Source organism: Phoenix dactylifera, unplaced genomic scaffold (assembly GCF_009389715.1).
Source record: "Phoenix dactylifera cultivar Barhee BC4 unplaced genomic scaffold, palm_55x_up_171113_PBpolish2nd_filt_p 000402F, whole genome shotgun sequence".
Lineage (NCBI taxonomy): Eukaryota > Viridiplantae > Streptophyta > Magnoliopsida > Arecales > Arecaceae > Phoenix > Phoenix dactylifera.
The window spans coordinates 405,339-425,280 of NW_024067844.1; the positions used below are offsets into that span (position 1 = coordinate 405,339).

General features: G+C 39.6%; 2 protein-coding genes across 2 annotated transcripts; both read left to right on the forward strand.

Moving 5' to 3' along the window:
- Nucleotides 1-903: 903 nt before the first annotated feature.
- Nucleotides 904-4,723, forward strand: LOC120105940 (auxin-responsive protein IAA1-like). The gene is made up of 5 exons (XM_039118740.1): nt 904-1,272; nt 1,599-1,780; nt 1,875-1,986; nt 3,952-4,013; nt 4,360-4,723. The coding sequence occupies exons 1-5, from the start codon at nt 1,031-1,033 to the stop codon at nt 4,395-4,397; spliced, it is 636 nt and encodes a 211-aa protein (XP_038974668.1). The 5' UTR covers nt 904-1,030; the 3' UTR covers nt 4,398-4,723.
- Nucleotides 4,724-8,255: 3,532 nt separating this feature from the next.
- Nucleotides 8,256-19,002, forward strand: LOC103722712 (serine/threonine protein phosphatase 2A 57 kDa regulatory subunit B' kappa isoform-like). Its single transcript, XM_008813365.4, has 2 exons — nt 8,256-10,168; nt 18,388-19,002. Exons 1-2 carry the CDS (start codon nt 9,008-9,010, stop codon nt 18,754-18,756), a joined length of 1,530 nt encoding a protein of 509 aa, XP_008811587.2. The 5' UTR covers nt 8,256-9,007; the 3' UTR covers nt 18,757-19,002.
- The last annotated feature ends 940 nt before the right edge of the window (nt 19,003-19,942 follow it).

Consider the following 19,942-nt stretch of genomic DNA (forward strand, 5'->3'; position numbering starts at 1 on the left):
ATCTCCTCTGACTTGACCGTCGGAGGGCCATCACCACCCTGGTGGTGGTGCAAGGCTTGTTTGCAGGTTCCTTGGCGGAAGGTGGAGCGCAACCAGCACCAACCAAGACAACTCAGGCGGAACCCCGTTCACACCGTCGTGTCAATCGTTCTCGGTTTGGACCACCAGCAACATATATATATATATATATATATATATATATAAAACTGAGAAAACTCCGGGTACTTTTTTTTTTTTCTCTTAATCTGCTAAAACAAGTTTGACAATCCTTATTTATTTATTTTTTTTGTTTGCATGCTGAACTTTCACCTCCGAGTAGATTAATCCGACCATACCAATTCGAGCAAAAACCGATCACTCACCTTTCACTACCTCGTTCCACTCCATCGTATCGAATTTTGGCGGCAATAGAAACTAATATTGGGGATGCAAATACTTATCTTCAAAATTTTATTTGGATTAATTTGTGGGAATTGCCACTTAATTTAGCATTTAATCTTACATATTAGTTTGAGATCACCTTTACCTTTTTAAGGGAGTACGATATGTATCGGATTACTTTTGGTTGCCATACGTGAAGTCACCGATCCGTAGAACTCTTCCTCCTCGGGATCCGAATTACCCCGTGTAACACTAGAAATCGATCGCACGACTGGCCGCTGCACCAATAAAGCGAATCCAAAGAGAGCCGAGCCGAGGAGCCGGAGAGACCCGGGGGAACAGCTCGAACCGACAAGGCCTGCCCCACACGCCAAAAAGGCCGTTCACATACCCACAGGCACCACCCCTTGTCCGCTTTCCCTCTCGCGGACGAATCCCAACCGCCCGATCTTCACCAACGTGTCGCCATCTCCCTGGCTATTCGCCCCCATCCATCCATCCATCCATCTATTTTAAGGGGATCAGAAGAAGCCAGCCACACGGAGACGGAGGGAGAGAGATAGAGGAGAGATCCAGGCAAGGAGAGAAGAAGCGCTAACCCTAAGTCCCTAACCCTTCAGAGTAGAGACGACCCTCGGCAGTGGAGGAGATGTCGACGGACACGGGGAAGAGCTCGACGGAGTCGGAGGTGTCCGGTCTGGACTACGAGGAGACGGAGCTGAAGCTGGGCCTGCCCGGGGGGTCCCGGATCGCCGGATCGGAGCCGGAGAAGAAGCGGGGGTTCGCCGAGACCGTGGATCTCAGCCTCGCGGGCGAGCCGCGCTCCAGAGATCCCGGCGATCGCTCCACCGACGGCCTCGTCTCCGGCGCCGGCAAGCCCCCAGCTGCTAAGTAAGCATATCACTCCCCCCCCCCCCCCCGCGCCTCCCGCCCCTCGCGGGGAGCCGAATCCACATGGAATCGTCACTTTTCTGACGGTTTTACCCTGACTAAATTCGAAATCAACGGCTAAAGCCGAGTGACCATGTCTTTTATCGAGGGGCAATTGCGTCAATCAGGATATCGGACATGATCAAGCTGACGAAAATACCCTTTCCTTTCAGGGGACCTATATGGCCTATGGGACGAGTTTATTCGTAGGTTGCCGAGTCACGCACAAGGGCAACACGGTCGTTTTTTGCGTGAGATTTACTATTTGAACTATTTTTCTGAAACAGGGCCCAGGTGGTGGGGTGGCCGCCGGTGAGGTCGTTCCGGAAGAACGCGTTGAAGAGCTGCACGTACGTGAAGGTGGCCGTCGACGGCGCCCCCTATCTCCGGAAGGTTGACCTCGAGATATACGGCGGCTACCAGCAGCTCTTGACCGCCCTCGAGGACATGTTCTCCTGCTTTACCGTCCGTACGTTCCCTCTCCTTCCGTCATATTTTTTCCCCTTGTTTGCCCTGATATGGCCAGTTTCTGACGAGGGTAGTTTGGTCGTTTGCTATGGCAGGTAACTATCCCAACGAGAGGAGGCTGGTGGATCCCGTGAACGGGACGGAGTACGTGCCCACGTATGAGGACAAGGATGGCGACTGGATGCTCGTAGGGGACGTCCCTTGGAAGTCAGTCCCTCCTTTCTCTATCTCTATAATCTAGATTAGTTAATAATAGTAATTCTAATTAGAATAACAATGTTCTGACTGGCAAGATGTACTTTTTACTTCTGTAAATTGTTGAAAGTTGGTAAAAAAGGACGTGACTTCTGGTTTGCATGAACCAGGGTGATATTATAGATCGAGTTGCACGTTCGAATAGATTTACAATTAAATGATCTAACTATATCAAGAAATGAAACAATTAAATTAGCATTAGCGCGAAAGAAGTGATCATCAAAATACCGTAACTTTTATTTTGGTGATGTTGTTATGGTTTGCTGCTTTTGTAGTATATGATTGTTCCAAAGTTTGATTAATGGTTGGTTGAGAAGAAGTACGATCATGGAATGCAACTGCGGTGGAGGATCTACTAAAAAAAAAAACTGTGGTGGAGGATAAGTCGAAGTCCAGCTGGGGAATGGGAGATTCTTGGAGATTTAATTGCTTTTGGTACTTTAGATCCATTTTACAAGAGAAGATGGTGTGATGGATGAGAGTGCCACTTTTGCATGGAGAGTTTATGCAGTGGAGGCAAAGTGGACATGCTCCTTTTAGAAATGGAATTTCTTGTTATTATTAATATGAATATTGCTAATCAAATGATTATCTGGGAATTCTGTAATCCAATTCTATTCCAGGGAAGATTCTTTGATGGGAAGTAGGGTTCATGAGCATTACTTGAGCACGATGTAGATGATTTTAGCGTAAGTATGTGAGACTTTTGGAGGATGTAGATGGAAGGATAACAATAAGGAGACCTTCCAGTTGACAAGGTCGAAGATGAGCCTCATGGGTAGATTGGTCAATTGATGAAGGCTATAAGGGTTAATATTTTGACAACACAATTTTGAGGGCTTGGATGAGAACCAATGACAGACTAGGACTCATAAATTCTACCCCAGGTTGATAGGATAAGGGTCCTTGACTCATCTTTATATATTCTGAGTTACATATCAATTTGGCAGTTTACTAACCAAAATGGAGGGGTGTTGGTCTTTTCCAACAGCAGAGTTCTTCAACCACATGCTAGGATTGTCTCCCTAGTTTGGTACTTTATATAATTGATGCGGTAATTGAATAAGTCATCACCACCTCCGCCAGCTCAACTTGCCGCTTATAGTTTGCTTTCCTATCTATATTGCTTAATTTCCTTATTTCAAATTTGAAACTATTTTGGACCTCTTCTAAACAATATGGCTGGTTTTTGGTTTGATGTTTAATTGCCAACATTTAGTTGAATTCTCTTATTCAATGCCTGATTCATTGGCCAATATAGACATTGTAAACAATATATGGTGAAATGCAAATATGTTATCTGATTACTGCATGCTGTTTAAGTATTTATTCTGATGTAAGGGCTATTTTATGGGTTACTTTGGAAGATAAATCACATATGACTCTGTCCATCTATCTCTGATGGAAAAGATTTAGAGAACATCATAGATTGAATAAATGTAGAGAACATGGTAGAGAGAACAAATAGTTTCAAATTCCATTCTCATGAATTCTCGTTTCTATACCCAAAAAAGAAAGAAAGAAAGAGAAAAACTCTTGCTGCTTGAACAAATGTACATGAAAAGCAACACAATACCATGCCTCATATCTGGTTTTCACAATCACATATATGTGAGAGGAATTGCAATTATTTTATACCCATAATGTAGCAGTTCATCCGTCCTCTTTGTTTGTTTGTGGCATTTCAATGTGCCCTCAATCTAAAATCTTTCTTTCATATCGTGCATGAAATTTATCAACATATCATCGCTGAACTTTAGGTAATGTAGATTCTGCAGTTCACCCCAGAATGATGGGCTGCTCTTTTAACAATGAAGTGCTCTCAGTGCCAAGTGTATATAGAATTATTAACCTTGAAGCATCACAGTTTTAACGCTGCATAAGCGAACAAATCTAACTCATGTTTATTAATTGCAGAATGTTTGTTGCATCATGCAAGCGTCTTCGGTTGATGAAAAGCTCAGAAGCTGTCAATTTAGGTAATGCTTTTGCTCTGTTAAATCAATCCTCTTTAGTTTCTTTCTAATCCGAAATCATTGTTACTGTAGGATTGTTTGCCTAGCTGTCTGTTTTTGAACTTGATTATATGATGATCTGTAGAAAGGAGTCTCTGTAGATCGTTGATGCTATTCACCGTCTTTGGTATCATAACATGCTGTGTTTCTCAATCTCTCAATTTAGTGTGATCAAATACAGTACCTTAATTTACAGACATTTTCTCTGCAATTCCACAGTGATGTTGGTTTCTTCATACCGAACACATCGTTGTAAGAGTTATGGTTTGGCCACGTACTTGGTTCATTGATTTGCTTATGGTGAATGCAGCTCCAAGGACGCCCCAGGGTTCCACGAGCGCCAGGTGAATGGGAGCTGCAGCATCATCAGACGACGAGATCATGTACAGGGATATTTTCTTGTCCTTCTGGTTTTTCTTAAGGCCTCTTGGAGAGTAGAAATAAGAGCTTCTATACATAACCGTAATTTGGTTTTCTTTTGGGGAAAGATATGAATATACACATTACGGTTGGTTTGTGATCAATAAGAAAACTTTATGCTTGTGGTCCAGCTAACAAGCTTTCTTTCAGTCTTTCTTGAATGACCAAAGTTTAACATTCATCCATATACTGTTCCAGTGAGAATTTGGAATATAATGCTTGGGATGAATCCATTAACCATGTTGCTGCCCCAAGACCGTTTACCGAACTAATCTTGGGGTCTCACTTGATGAAATGCTTTTGTCTGTTCTTTGATTTCTGTGGCTCGTGGTTTAGTGCTCTCTGCAGTCCTAAACAAAATGAATATATATTTGAATTACATAGTGAAATTGTGAGCTGTAACTTGCCGTATAGTTTGTTGCTCTATGGCACATTCTTGGGTTTGTGGCAAAGTGTGGACTTGTTTGCTCAAGTTTTCTCCAGCTTCAGTCGCCTTTATGACCTGTTCAATTGCAGGGAGTGGTCTCCACTTCTTTTGATCGTAATGGGAAGGCTGTGTATCGTGACTTCATACTGTATACATAGTTTCAGCAAGAGCAATAGTTAATAAGCCTGCTTTTGGGGACACCTGGGCACCCTCTGGCCGACATGTGGAACCTCATGTTTTGATGTCATTATCTTTCCAAACAAAAGAAAAAAAAAGAGGAGTGCTACATGTTGTCATTGAGGATCGGCTTGACTTAGGCACCGAGTGAGAAAGTTACTGGAAGACTTTGCAGCGAGCTGCTTGGATGGTACAAAGCAAGACTTTGTTTCGAAATGCATGCTTGCATCTGAAGTTTTGGTCCACAATTGAGCTCTGATTTGAGATGGAAAAACTAAAAAAGTTTTTTTTGTTGGAGTGTATCTGGAGAGACGTTCTCCGATGTTTAAATCAAGACGATACTAAGAGAACAAAGAAGATTTGCAGTAGGTACATTGAGAATTAGATGATCACTTGAAATCATGTTATATACTGTATAGAGATGTGTTGTAGTTGTGAATACTACTCTAATCTTGGGAGCAACTAAAACCAAGTGGCAGTTAAGCTTATCTAGTTGTAATCGTTGGACACACGTTAATGCTTGTTTTTCTTTCTCATCCCCCTTTTTTTTTGCTTTTTTTTTTTTCTGGTGGATAACAGGAAGGAAAATATTGTAAGTAATGCCCTTCTATAGAATCTTCTTGATAGGATATAGTTGTAAAAATTGCTAGTACTCACTGACGCTTGCTTCTCTCTCTTTCTTTTCCTAATGAATAAAAAAAAAAAATACAAGTAATCATGGTAGGAATTGGATAGTAATTGGCATGGTTAATTGTCGAAACCCACTGACCTCCTCCGAAATTTTATCCGTTTTGATGAGAAAAAGAGTTCCAAATTTTTTACAGAAATTTTTGCTGACAAGTCTTGTAATTTGGGCAAAATCCAAATGTGGTAATTGACGTAATTTTTATAACTTTCTGGGGTTATAGGCGAACACAAGATGGCAGTGGTGTAATTTTCTTAACTTTGGTGGGTTGTTCAAAATCGAATAACTTAATCCGGACCCTTCGTCTTCCTCGCCGATCCGGGCGTTGAATGCGAGAGAGAGGGAGAGGCCGGTTGCCGGGGAAGAGTTAAGAGAGAGAGAGAGAGAGAGAGAGAGAGAGTGGGAGCCTGGGAGGGGAGAGGGATGGAAACGAGTTGTGATGAGCGACAATAAACGACCAAGATTAACCCCATATATATATATATATATATATATATATATTTGGGTACATCGGTAGCTCATACTAATCTTCCGCTGCTTACTAAGTCAAGGGACAAAATACTCTATAGCGATGGAGGGACAGCTACAAAATGGATCCAGAGAATCTTACCAAAATGATGAGCAGCAAAAAAGATAACCCAGTCAACAGTTTTATTCGTCTCCCAAAACATATGCCCAATCTGAAAGACCTTACACTCTTACAGTAGCCACCGGACATCATCTAGAAGCAGATGGTTAAAGACCCCCGACTTCTCCTGTAGAATCCGCTCCACCATCTTTACTAAATTTCTCTCTAAGATGATACACCGGGCCTTCAGAACTCGCCTCGCATAGAAAACACCCTTCCATACATTTTGAGTTTCACCCCAAAATAGATGATTCGAAGGTGCACCGCCTTCCTGCCGCAATCTCTAAGAGCCACTCAATTTTTTAGTTTTTAAAAAATAAGCTTAGCAATGTTAGATATTGATGAGACTTGAGGTGCTAAGGAAATAATGCTAACAATAACAATGTTTCATGTGAATTAATCAAACAATCCACAATCATGTGACAAGGCACAAGCATATTAGTCTGCAAAATTCAATAATTAACTCAAAAATCACTTTCTAATATTGTTTATCCTATTTAAAAGTCATGCGCTCCATTATTTTTCCTCCTTTCTATTTAAGAAAAGGCTTTCTAGATGCAATTATAAGCCCCCGAGTTTTAATTCATTGAAGGTACTTGAAGTGATTTTTTTTTATGTTTATTATCTATGTAGGATATTTTACCATCTAGCTATTTGTTTGAACATTAATAGCCAGTTTCAAAACTTTTTTTTATAGGTTTATCTCTATTCCAAGTTTCTCAAGTAGGGCTTGATGTTTCTAAATCCACATTAGAACTACCAAAAACTAGGTCCTAATTTGTGACAATTGTAGGTCCTATTTCTCTATCCTTGTTCGCATTTGGATGTTTAGGAGGATGGGTAGGTGTATTATATAATGATCTACACTTGTGCATTTGGTTCACGACCGAAATCGAAATAAACTGGAATAATCATATTTTGTGACGCGTTTAGTTCATGATAGGAATTAGAACGAGAACTAGAATATTTTTAAGTAAGATATTGAAAAATCAATTAAATAGGGGGTATTTAAAAAAAATTATTTATTTTTAATGAATCTAGAGGAAGCGTTGGAATTGAATTTTGAAAGATTGAAATTTTCCCATTCTCTCTGCAATAAAAGTGGAAATGAAAATGAAAATGGACCCTCTCCAATCAATCAGTTGGTGTGGGTCTTATTCCTGTTTCCACTCCGGAACTCTCTCCAATCAAGTGCATCTTTATATTATATATTTTAAAAATAAAAAAAACATGAAGCAACTCAAACAAAGTATTTATTATTTTTTTTTAGTAAATAGAGGCACATCAAATAGTTTTAATTACGTTTTAATATTAGAAAATATAAATTAATTTTTATTCCGCTGCACCGTCCAATCAAATCAAGCAGCAATGCTGCTGCTCCATCAACCATTCCCTTCCAAAACGTATCATGATCAAAAGCTCCACTTTATTTCCAACCATCCTCCGGAACACTTTAACACCACCCACTTACGCCACCGTCCCAAACCTCGGAAAGGCTATACAACCAATCCCACCTTCCGTCGTAAGCCCATCTTTTGTCGTATTGTCGTATTCATGTAACCAAACGAGAATCCCCACCATCCAAAGCTTCCGGTGGACCATCACCATCACATCACGTCATTTCCGTGGACCCGAATGTCTCGTCTTGTAGATCAACGGCCCGGTTTCTCTCATCCAGAGTCCATAACACCCGATGAACTATGATGGTGCGCCCTAGTTAAGACCGTTGGCGTCTGCTAATAATATCAGGGCCGATGGAGGACGTCTCAACGGTACAGATCTTCCAGTTCCGAGCCGGCGCGCGTTAGAGCCCAGTGTCGCTGTCGAACTTTAGTTTGCGATTCTCCGAAAACTATGTCCATTTTTGTTCCATCTAATCTGGAATTTGGAGCTCACACTTCCCTTTCTTTCTTCCCTCTTCTCGAGGAGCTCCTCGAGATCTAATCAGATCGTGCGAGGGACCGAAACCAGCACCGATCCCTCGAATCCCCGCCGGATCGAGCGCTGCCTTTTGAATCTGGGGCTTCCGGTCGGGATTTTTTCCCCTGATTCCAAGATTTCGAGCTCGGGAGTCTCAGATCGGTCTCGCCCGGCGATTTCTAGGGTTTGTAGGGGGTGCTTTGAGTTCCCTCGTTTTCTTGCTCGAGATCATGGGTTTCTTCAGTCATCATGGTTGCTCGGCTTGGAATTACCGCCATCTCTGGATTATAGGGTTTCTTGCGTTCATCCTGGTTTCTTAGTCGCAGTTCTTGGGGCTTCTGTTGACAATCTTGTTCAAAGGTAAAAGTTGTTTCTTTTCTCCTCTCTGATCTCGCCGCCATGATCAAGATCTTGCTGCTTGTTTCTATTTCCATTTGTACGGCAAAAATCTCATCTTGTTTCCTCGAATAGAACAGTCGTCTAGGTTTCTTTCCATATCGATCTCACTTCGCAACCCGACTCCACGTCCCCTTTCCTCAAAATATTCTCTATATCTGAATGTAAGCTGGAGCTTCGGCCATTGGTTTTTACCTAACATCTGGCCGGTACAGAATCTAGGGCTTAAGCTTGGTGCTTGCGATTTTGTACATCAAAATTTGACCCCATGAACTGGATCTGAGTGTTCACACGATCTTACGACCATGTGGAAGCAATTCCTCAGTAAATTACCCCGAAAATCCTCGAAATCGGATTGTGCTTCGGATTCCGCACACAACCACCCAGGCAGCAATGCCTCCTCTTCTGGCAACTCAATCCAGCGGACAAACAGTGGTAATGCCGGGCCAGGCCGGTCAACCAGTGTTAAGAGGATGTCTTCTGCTGTCTTCCCATCCAGTGTAGTCGCCGGGATTGAGCCTCTCCTGTCATTCAAAGATGTCTCAAACACCGAAAAGCAGAACCTTTTCATCAGTAAGCTGAATCTTTGCTCTGTTGTCTTTGATTTCTCTGATCCAAACAAGAACTCCACTGAGAAAGATATGAAGCGGCAGGCCCTATTAGATCTTATTGATTTTGTCAATTCTGGGACCTCTCGGTTCACTGAGCCGATGATCTCCGCCAGTTGTAAGATGTTCGCCATTAATTTATTTAGGGGTTTTCCTCCAAATTACCGTTCCAACTCTTCCTGTGGTGGGGAGACTGAAGAAGAGGAGCCACGGTTCGACCCTGCTTGGTCCCATCTGCAACTTGTGTATGAATTGCTCCTAAAATTCATTGCATCCTCCTCCCTTGATGCAAAGATGGGGAAAAAGTTCATGGATCATTCATTTATCTTGAGATTGCTTGAGCTCTTTGATTCAGAGGATCCGAGAGAAAGGGATTGCTTGAAAACAATCTTGCATAGGATTTATGGCAAATTCATGGTCCATCGTCCTTTCATTCGCAAGGCAGTAAGCAATATATTCTATAGGTTTGTGTTTGAGACGGACCGGCATAATGGGGTTGCCGAGTTGCTGGAGGTTTTTGGGAGTGTGATTAGTGGATTTGCGTTGCCTCTTAAAGAGGAGCACAAAATTTTTCTCTGGAGAGCTCTTATTCCTTTACACAAACCAAAGTCGGTAGGTGTTTATCTTCAACAACTGACATATTGTGTGACTCAGTTCATAGAGAAAGAGCCAAAGTTGGCAAGTTCTGTGATACGGGGGTTGTTGAAGTATTGGCCTGTGACGAATGGTCAGAAAGAGGTAATGTTCTTGAGCGAGTTGGAAGAGGTCTTGGAAGCAACTAGTGTGGTGGAATTCCAAAAATGTATGGCCCCTTTATTCCGGAGGATTGGTTTCTGTGTCAACAGTTCGCACTTCCAGGTATTTCTTTCTTCTTCTTTGTTTTTGGTCTTTATTCAGTCTTTAAACATGTAGATGCTTTTATTTGGAAAAAAGGGGATGGTCAATTTGTTTTTTTAAACATTTTTGAATTTGTAACTTTTTTCTCGGCACTTTTACTTTTTGTCTATACCTTTTATCACTCCTGTCATCATAGAGGCTGCCTTTTTATTGTGAGAAAAGTAAAATTGCTGATCTGCTTGTGTGCCTGAGAATTCCATATGATGGTCTGCCCATCATAGTCCTGCTCTAAGCTATTGAAGAGGGAGCTATTAGTAAAACACAACATCTTCTTTCTTCCCAAATACCCTGCCGTAAAGACATTATTTTGTAATTTAATCTGGGTATCCCGGTATGGATGCTTCTCTCTTCTTTGAGTAATTTCTCTGTTATGTTTGTGCTTTCAAGTATTTGTCAAAGTGATTATGCTTATGGAATAACTAAATGCTTGTTTGCTTCCTTGTTGTTTACAGTCATTATGATTGTCAAGCACTTGTTAGATCAGTTGCTAATCATAATGACTTATATCCTTATTTAGTTAGTGTAATCTGTTGATTTTTACCTCCCTTGGTTTCTCTCAGTTACATGTTTTCTGTTTTAGAGTTGTATTGGTGATTGCTTATGATTGTACTCTCCATCATCTGTAACCTTTTCTCCATCCGCAGACAGAGGTCTGGACAGACTTTGACCTTATACCTTTTTTCTATTTAATAGGGCTGAAAACGGATTGGATACGGATCAGATATTGATATATCCACATTTATATCTATATTTTTCAATGAATACAGATATGGATGCGGATATTAAATGGATATCAAAATTAATATTCATATTTGTTCTAAACGGATACGGATACGAATTGGATATTAAGCATATCCATATTTGTTATAAACGGATATGAATCGGATATTAAACATATCCATATTTTTTTATCCGAATACGGATATAAATCAGATATTTTTTTAGATATTAATCAAAATTGAGCAAAATTCAATGATGAAAACTAGCAATAAAGACATGGTCGTAAAAGAAAGATTCAATTAAAAACATAATTTTAACAAGCATTTATCAATAATAAAAACTAACAATTTCATATAGCTCAAGGTCACTCGTCACCGAAGTAGATGGGATCTATGGCGCTTGAAAAGCTTCTCACGGTTGTCGCTAGTTGCAATTGCTGGGTGGAAACTAGGAAGTGGACGAGAATTTCAAAACCTTAGTTGCTTGAAGACGATGAAGAGAAAAGAGGGATGAAACGGACAAACAAGAGATTTGAGCCTTTCAGGCGTGCAAGGTGATTCAAAGAATTTTATTCAAATCGGGCATTCCGTATTCGGGTTACTGTCTTAAGTGACGGTCATTCGATATCTGGATTTTTTTAGTTTAGGTTTGGTAATCACTTAATTAGTTCTCTGATTTAACTTAAACTTTTGTTTTTCACTTACTCTTGTTAGATGAATATCTAGATCTGGATCCGGATCCGAATATGAAAAATCAGGTGTAATCGCATTTGTATCCGTGTTCGAGAGATTTTGAACTGACTATCCAAATCCGTATTCGGATCCGACTGGACAAAAAAAAAAGTATCTGAATCCGACCTGAATTGAATACGGAAACGGATATGGTCGGATATAATCTGACCCACTTTCAGCCCTACTATTTCGTGATGATGTAATTTTTCTTACATACCAGGCATGACCTATTAAACAAGGAGATGCGATTGGCAATCCTTAAATATTTCGCAGGAAAGAAAAATCCATGGGATGTCTTCAGTCTCCTGATTACCTTCTATGGAAATGCTTGTGGTTTCCATCAATGTCTGTTTGTGATACAAGCAAAATGGATGCATGCCATGTCTCATATAACCTTTTTGTGATGCAAAATGATCGGTCTGCAGTGTTTTTTTTTTTTTTTTTTGAAGTTATTGTAGAAGGAAGGTGGCCAAGCAAGGTAAAACAAGATGGTAACAATCAAGGCGTGATTTAGACCTATCTATTTAAAGATTGCGATATTGGTTTGATTTGGGTTGATGCAATACAATCACATATTGCAAAATATAAAAACATATATATTAAGCCAATTGTGGATAAAGTGGCAAGAAACCTGATGGACACTCATGCAGTCCAACATTGTGATGCAGTGGACTATTAGGAATCAGGTCGCTCTTTTTTTGATAAATCACCAAGAAAATATAGATTACGTGCGTAGAAAAATAGATTGATACTTGTAGAGATGATTTGAGAACACAAGAAGAGGGAAGAAGATGGATAAAGACTTCTCTAGGCACCACAAAGAGTACTCACTTTTAGCATACCGTCCAAATTTACTTGGTACTTTCCTCATTTCTTTCTTCGTTTCTTCCTTCTCTGTCTCTCTCTTTGTTGGTGGCACTAGAGAACTCTTACTTGAGTTCGCAATGTGATATATGAGAAAGCTATAAACACCCAAATTTTGTGCCCCCCGCCCACCCTATGGTGGAAGCCTTAGGGCTTTTTGGCACCAACCTAGGAAACCATAGGGTTGGCAGCCCACTAGGATTGGACCCCAGCATGTGGCAACCACCTAGGAAGCCCTAGACATGTGGATGGCCCAGGGTTTCTAGATGTAGTCGGCCACCTAGGGCTGGCCTTATGAGCTGGCTACACAAGAAATCCTCATCTAGGGTCGAGTCGGGGTCGGTTCATTATTCCAGTCTGATAATTCTGATGCTGTCCCATACAAACCAAGTATACCAATTACCAAGGGTTTAATTTACTTGCTTAATTAAATGAGCCCGAGTTTGGCAAGTTGTCGAGTTATCTAGAGAAAATATCAGGGACGACAGATAAGTATAAGATCTGAGATCAACGTGGATTTTTAGTCTACCATGTCCTTTCTTATTTGATGAGTGTGCCACAATTGCAAGGAAGCAAGGTGGACTAGCCTCCTTATACATAAATGTGCTATCATGCTAATCATGGTAGACGGACTGGATAGAAAAGATTTTCTTCATGCACAGCAACTGTTTATGCAATTCAATCCACCTTTCATTATCCTCAGTTGATTGTTTAGAAAATATTAGCATTGTCAAACCCATAGCCAATCAACCTCATGGCCCATTAGAACTGTAGATCACTTTGCAAAATCAATAGAAAGTAAACCAAGGTACATTGGGTTTTATCAGTTGCTGCAAGATTGATCTGTTCGAGATGGTATGGAATAATCACCATAGTGCTAAATTAAGAAATGTAGGAAGTGCACTAATCAAGGACAAAGATGTAAAGAATAGATTAAAATGTATTCACATCTATGATGGAGTTTTAAGGAGAGGCCCCCGAGGGAGAGGAGCTCGGATTTGGGTTGAAGGTTTAAGAAATAGGGAGAGACAGCCTTTTGTAGAAAAAGTGGAACAAAACTGGAAAGCGTAAAATGAATTCTGGTGGAGGCTGTAAGAGGAATTATTAGCGAAGAAGTTTTCGTGGTGCTGATCAAAACAACTAGGATAAGGCTTTGATTGCTTGCTTCTTGCTGTCGATGTTGCAAAGTTCCCTAGTCCTTTCAAATGAACATGTAGATACTCACAAACACACACATGCACTTATGCTTGCTTGCTTACTCATGAACAGAAATATTTTGACATGGAAATTATTTTTGTCCAATGTGCGATGCTTCTTAAGGTATTAGTCTAGAGCAAATGAAATTTACCCATCGTGGAATCAATAATTATGAATTGATGATAGCCAGTTTTGGTTCCCATTCAAACACCTTTCTTTTCAAATCTTCGAATGAGCATTATATTAATGGGATTCCTTTTTGCTTGGCAGTCGTGGTGTTTCTTTCGAATATTAGGAAGTTAGGAGGTTTATATCTTTGAAGATTTGAAATCTTAGAAAAAGTTTTGACTTGTAATAATTATTTTGCAAACCTGAACATTAGATTTCTATGAAATCTGGGACTGGTAAGATCTAGGCATTGTGGCCTTTTCTCATGTCGTAAGACTTGGATGCTGGTATAAAGCTTTGAATTCTTAATGTACAAAGTACAGTGTTTCCCGACTATGCATAATTGCACTTAATAAAGAAATAGGTTTCATGAACGTTGAGTTCTCTGGATTCTAGTTTTATTTTTTACTTTCTGGCATGACATGAGTTGGAAACCTCTATTTGAATGTCCAGTATTTTGCAAGAACGACTTATATCTGGTAATATTATTTGACCAAATTAACCAACTTAAGCAGTTAACTTATTCCGAAAATTGTACTTAGTAGACCTAAATAATCATATTGTCTAGTTTGAGCTTGACTTTTTGCACAGTTACTTTATATTGATCAATTTGACTTTTTAAAGATGGTTCTCCTAATTGTAAGTTGACCTAAAAAGTTGTACAGGATTTGTTTTATATCAATTTGAGTTGATCATGCTATCAAGCATAGAAGGGACCCACATTAGATGTGCAACCCACCATTTGAATGAACCTTGGCTTTTGTGGCATTTCCATTTGCATTCTCAACAGGTAAAAAAGAAAAAATTGAGGTACCTGTAGTATGGGAATATGAAAGTCTAATTGCATCACATTTTGGACATTCTAAAACTTGGTGAATAAAGTGAACCAACTCGCTTGAATGATGAAACCTTATATCTGGTGACATTTCAAATCTTGATTTTGTGCAATTCATTAGAGACACCTAGTAATGTTATTGGCCAAATTGTCCATCATAGTCAAGTAATCAACTTGTTTAATTTACTATGACAATTAAAATAGTAATTTACTCACTTTGGTTGACTTGGTATTTGTCAATATACCTAAGATACTAATCTTGCTTGTTCAATAACTAGATTTCATTAGTCCGTTTATGCCACCCACGCTAAGTTAACCAGCACGGATTTTGAGCAATTCAAGTTGCACTTATCATTTGATTTGTAATGGATGTGCAGTTGTAGACAATCATTATTTATATCAAGTTTTTAAAAACCGTTAACTCCCACTAAGGATATGTTTTATTGTACTTCCTTAACCTTTCTATTTTAGAAAAAAATCCAAGAGAACGTCAAAGCCACTTTCGATGTATGGGGCAACCGGGAACCAATTCTTGCTATCATCTTGAGTATTTGCCATGTAGATGGAATTAGAGTTTTTTTGTGTTTTATGATACATGGGTTGAAAGAAGACTCCTTTACCAATTTTTCCATTTCTCTATGTGATCCCTTTGTACATGCATATGAAATTTTGTAAAAAAACAAAATCAGGAGTAATAGGCACCTTCTTATACTTATGTTATGATTCATTATATTTGATGTATTTATGTTGATTTGCTAGGACATGCATGGATACATGAATAATGAATCATATTAAGTAAAAAATATTGGATATCAGTAAGTGACACCTGTTTGCTACTATGTTTACTTCAGTTGGTGGTCTTTCTTATTTCAGAACTGATTGCTATAAGTGGCCGACATATTTGAATTTTACTCAAGAGGAACTATAGAAACACGAGCGAGAAAAAACTGACCTTTTGTTGGAGGTAAAAGTCCAGGGACAGTTGTGCAATTTTTACCCGGACAAAAAGAGTTATAGGATATGCATTTCAAGTCCTTTTATGAGGTCCACAACAAATTTTTTTCTGTTTCTATAGCTATCATATATAATAAGCAGGAACTATTTTTTGAAAATATCATAATTAAATGTTGGTGATCGCTCTTGACTAATTATTCTTAGTGCCATAGAAGGAAAAAAAGATTTATTTTGGAAGAGTAGAGGATGGCCATTAACTTTCATGGTTGCTTAGAACTGGAGCTGTAAGAACTTAGGATCTCATCCAAAAAGGCTAGTTGGAAGGTGTTATTTGGATTTTTTGGCTTATATAAGTACCCAAGATCTATCCAGTGCATAGCTGATGTGTGACTAAACACACGTTTGCACGGGTCTTCACATACTCTCTCCGTTTAGACTCTAATATCCTAGTCAGGCTAAGGGTTCAAATCCATTCAAATCCAATTACAAGTTTCACAAATCCAATCACAAACACCACGATTAGCCCATGGTTAGCCCAAATAGATGTGTTGCAGTGCCCCCTAGTCCATATAGGCCATGGGCTAGCTCGCTCCGATACCATTTGTAACAATTCAGGACCTCACCTATAAAGGCTAGCAAGAAGATGTTATTTGGTTTTCTTAGCCTTATAGAAGTATCCAAGATCTCCCAATGTATAGCTGATGTGGGACTAAACACGCCAGTGCGGGTCCTTATAGGGCAATTGATACTTATCTTGGTGAGCCATCAAGGTGGCGAGTGATATAACAGGTCCGATACCAATCTCATTGTTGTACATAAGATTGGATGTTGCCACCCTAGTATATGATCAAGCTCATGGTGGGTGCTGTTTTGCAATTTATGGGGCCTCCACCTGAGAACTGTTGAGAATTCACTTATTTGGGCAACTTTTGTTTTAGATCTGGACGTGACTTCAAGCTTTAAAGTAGGATTTGTATTGCTTGAAATCTTATCGCATGGAAACTACATGCATTTACGGAGTCATGTAAAGTACTTAAGTAAAAGTTGACCCCATTGACATGCTTAGTACAGCAAGTTATGCTGTGTTTATTACATTAGATTTTTAGTCCAGTGGAATATTTATGTGCTTCTGGTTTTGTGTGTACTCATTTGCTTGTGTGGGTGTTGAACTTGACTATCTGAACTTAGATTGCTCATATCTCGATGTTCATTGTGTATATTGGCTTTATATGATTCATTTTGCTGCAGTAATTTAATAAGGCATGTTTTCTTCTGCAATCATTTCACAGATTTAGGTGTTAAGAAATCTGTGCTAAAAGAGTGATAATGTGGATCTAGATCCAGGTTGTTTTGGGGCTTGGCTTACGAGGTCAATACCTTCATGAGATATGTCCAGAAAACTAAATATCAGTAAATCATAAACAGAAATTAGCCTATTGTAATGATTGTTGTTTCACAGAAAGTTGTCTTTGGTGGCAATTGTTTGATTCAAATCTATCTAGCCAGAATTGTATGCCATTATTTCTTGTTAAGTTTTTTGACGCGATACTTCTGTTGCTTTGTTATTGGGGTTCCTTTTCGTAATATTTTTCTGGACTCATCATGAATTTCTTCGGTGTGTTATATTCGATGACATTTCTTCATCTCCATTGGTTTTTCATGTATGAATTTGCAATGCCGGAGCCTTTTGCTTTCTTTTTTTTTGCCTTTTTTTATTATCATTAATATTGTTCAAATATCTCCATTTGTTATTATTTATCAAAGCTATGCATGTCCTTTCACCATCAATTTTTGAGTGAGCACCTGAGTTGAAATAAGTTGCATTTGGAAGTAGATATGTTCCTTTATATAAATGATTTGGTGAAGAATAATCATTCAAAAAACCTTCGTATAATGTTGGTGTAGTGATTATTGGGGCTTGTTATGGTTGCCCAGTATATTTGACTGAGAGAGACATTATATCGTTGCAGTATTCAGAGTTGATATCATGTTGAATGCTGAAAACCGGAAATTTTTCTCAAACATAATGCTATAAATTTAAGATAGAGCAAATGTTATATGCACTTCATCGGCAAGTTGTCTTCCCAAAATCTACACCACTATTGGTTGTTAGCATAGCTCTTGATTATTAAAAAATTCTAGAATTATTCTTGGTTTTTCTCTTGAACTGAATGATTCTCCAAATTGTTTTCCAAAAATGAATCAATCCAGAATTATTCAATTATTCTAGAATTATACACATTTTATGATATATTCACGAGCTGCTCGCAGCTAATTTAAGAACTTTGTTGGGTTACAAATGGATGACACTATGTATTGTTGCTAGCAGTAATGTTTTTTACCATCATTTCCCTCACCTGTACTTATTTTTAAGTGAACAAGTTTACCCCATTTCAGTTTTATTATTTTTCTTGCTTATTCTTGATTAACCGATTTTTTTTTCCTGAACTTTTGATGAATGTGCAAGATTCTTTTCCTAATTTCGAATCATTACTTTTGGCCAAACTGTTCCCGGGTGCCAAACTTGTGATTATGGTTGTCAGGTGTAACCACAGCCATCTGGACATCTAGTCTGATCTTATTAACTGTTACTAATTGAAGTCGTGCCGATTTGTGGCGAGGACTCTTGGTCAATACCTTCATTGTGCAATCAGAGTCAGTATGTTTGTTTTCCTATCAGCTGCTTTAAAATAATAAGAATTACCCTGCAGGTTGCTGAACGGGCTCTATTCTTGTGGAACAATGACCATGTGATGAGTCTGGTAGCACAAAATCGGCAAGCTATCATGCCCCTTATCTTCCCAGCTTTAGAGAAGAACAGTCAGAGTCACTGGAATCAGGCAGTCCTGAATCTAACAATGAATGTCAGGAAGATGCTCTCTGAGATGGATGAGGAGCTATTTTTGGCTTGCCAAAGGAAGTTTGAGGAGGATGAAGAGAATCGAGTGGCAGTGGAGGAGAAAAGAAAGAAGGCCTGGGAACGTCTGGAGATTGCTGCCGCCTTTCAGCCAATGACTGGAAACACAGCCGTCCTTGTGAGACCTGTTATGGCCCCTGCAATTGCTGCTACTCTTACATAGTTATGAAGTGGCATGGGCAAGGAGAGACTAGGGTGGTCTAAAATACATTCAAAGTGCTCAGAGTAAGTTTTCCTAATATTTTTTTGTATTATGGTGTTTTATTGTAACTATGTGGGAATCCTTTGCTGCTCTGGAAGCAAGGCATGTTGTAATAGTCTTGGCACGTACTATCTCTATTGATGCATGTTTCGTCAAGAGCATGGTGCCAAATGCCCCCAATTCTCAGCTTGATGAGTTCTTTGATCACTGCTACCAAGATCGGCTCAATTCATGCAGGTGCCTCTCCATAATGGAATGCCATAGGGAGAGAATTGTAGTTTTTGGGTGCGGTTCTTTTTGATGGAGGTTGGTAACAAGCAACGGGCACTGGTATGCTTTTACCAGGCACGGTTTGATGGTTCCATTTCTTATTTTGTTAATGTGACTTGTGTTCATGTCCCCTTTTTTTTTTGACATTGTTACTTTTAAAATTGATTTAAGCAACGGGCACTGGTAATTCTCATAGCTGTAAATGCCATGAATACTTTTTCACTTTAACAGTAGAAGATGGATGATTCGGGAGGTTTTTGGAGAACAGTTGGTTGAGAGAAGGATACTGGCTATTCTGATTCTAGATGGGGTGTCGAGAAATAGGTTGTTGTAGGCTTTTCGACGGGGAGGGCGAGGGTGAAGCGCCAAAGACCTAAAGGCGTTGATGGGCAAAGAGGCTATCTGGCAGATTGAGGGTTGGCGGGTGTATCTTAGAGTGGCCTTGTTTATATAAAAGGTGGCTTGGAGGTGTTTATCGATCCGAGATGTTTTGGCGAGCAGGAGAGTCAGGGTCATCCTGATGTGCGAGGAGTGCATGGGCTTAGAGGAGACTATCAGCCATTCTCTACTTGTAGGTGTGGTAGTGGACGTCCGTTTTGGTGTGGAGTTGGAGGATCTTTTGGACCACTTGAGGCTGTTGGTAGGCTCATTGAGTATCGTGGAGAGAGGCATCATATGTATTTATATGATGTATTATATTTGGCTGAATCGAAATGCGTGCATCTTTGAGGATAGAAGAATCCCTCCGAGGGTCATGGTGGATAGAGCCACTCGTCATGCGACTAAGATTATTGTCACTACCCGAACATTTTCACCTAGATTGGCTAGGAACATCTAAGGTAACTTGCAGCTTTCTCTGAATTGAGCAATCTCACCT

Bases quoted from the DNA above. Each gene is read 5' to 3' on its own strand.
- LOC120105940 (XM_039118740.1), top strand. From the start codon at position 1,031: ATGTCGACGGACACGGGGAAGAGCTCGACGGAGTCGGAGGTGTCCGGT. The intron at 1,987-3,951 runs GTCAGTCCCTCC...TATTAATTGCAG, and splicing joins GTAGGGGACGTCCCTTGGAA to AATGTTTGTTGCATCATGCA. The intron at 4,014-4,359 runs GTAATGCTTTTG...TGGTGAATGCAG, and splicing joins CTCAGAAGCTGTCAATTTAG to CTCCAAGGACGCCCCAGGGT.
- LOC103722712 (XM_008813365.4), top strand. From the start codon at position 9,008: ATGTGGAAGCAATTCCTCAGTAAATTACCCCGAAAATCCTCGAAATCG. The intron at 10,169-18,387 runs GTATTTCTTTCT...ATTACCCTGCAG, and splicing joins TCAACAGTTCGCACTTCCAG to GTTGCTGAACGGGCTCTATT.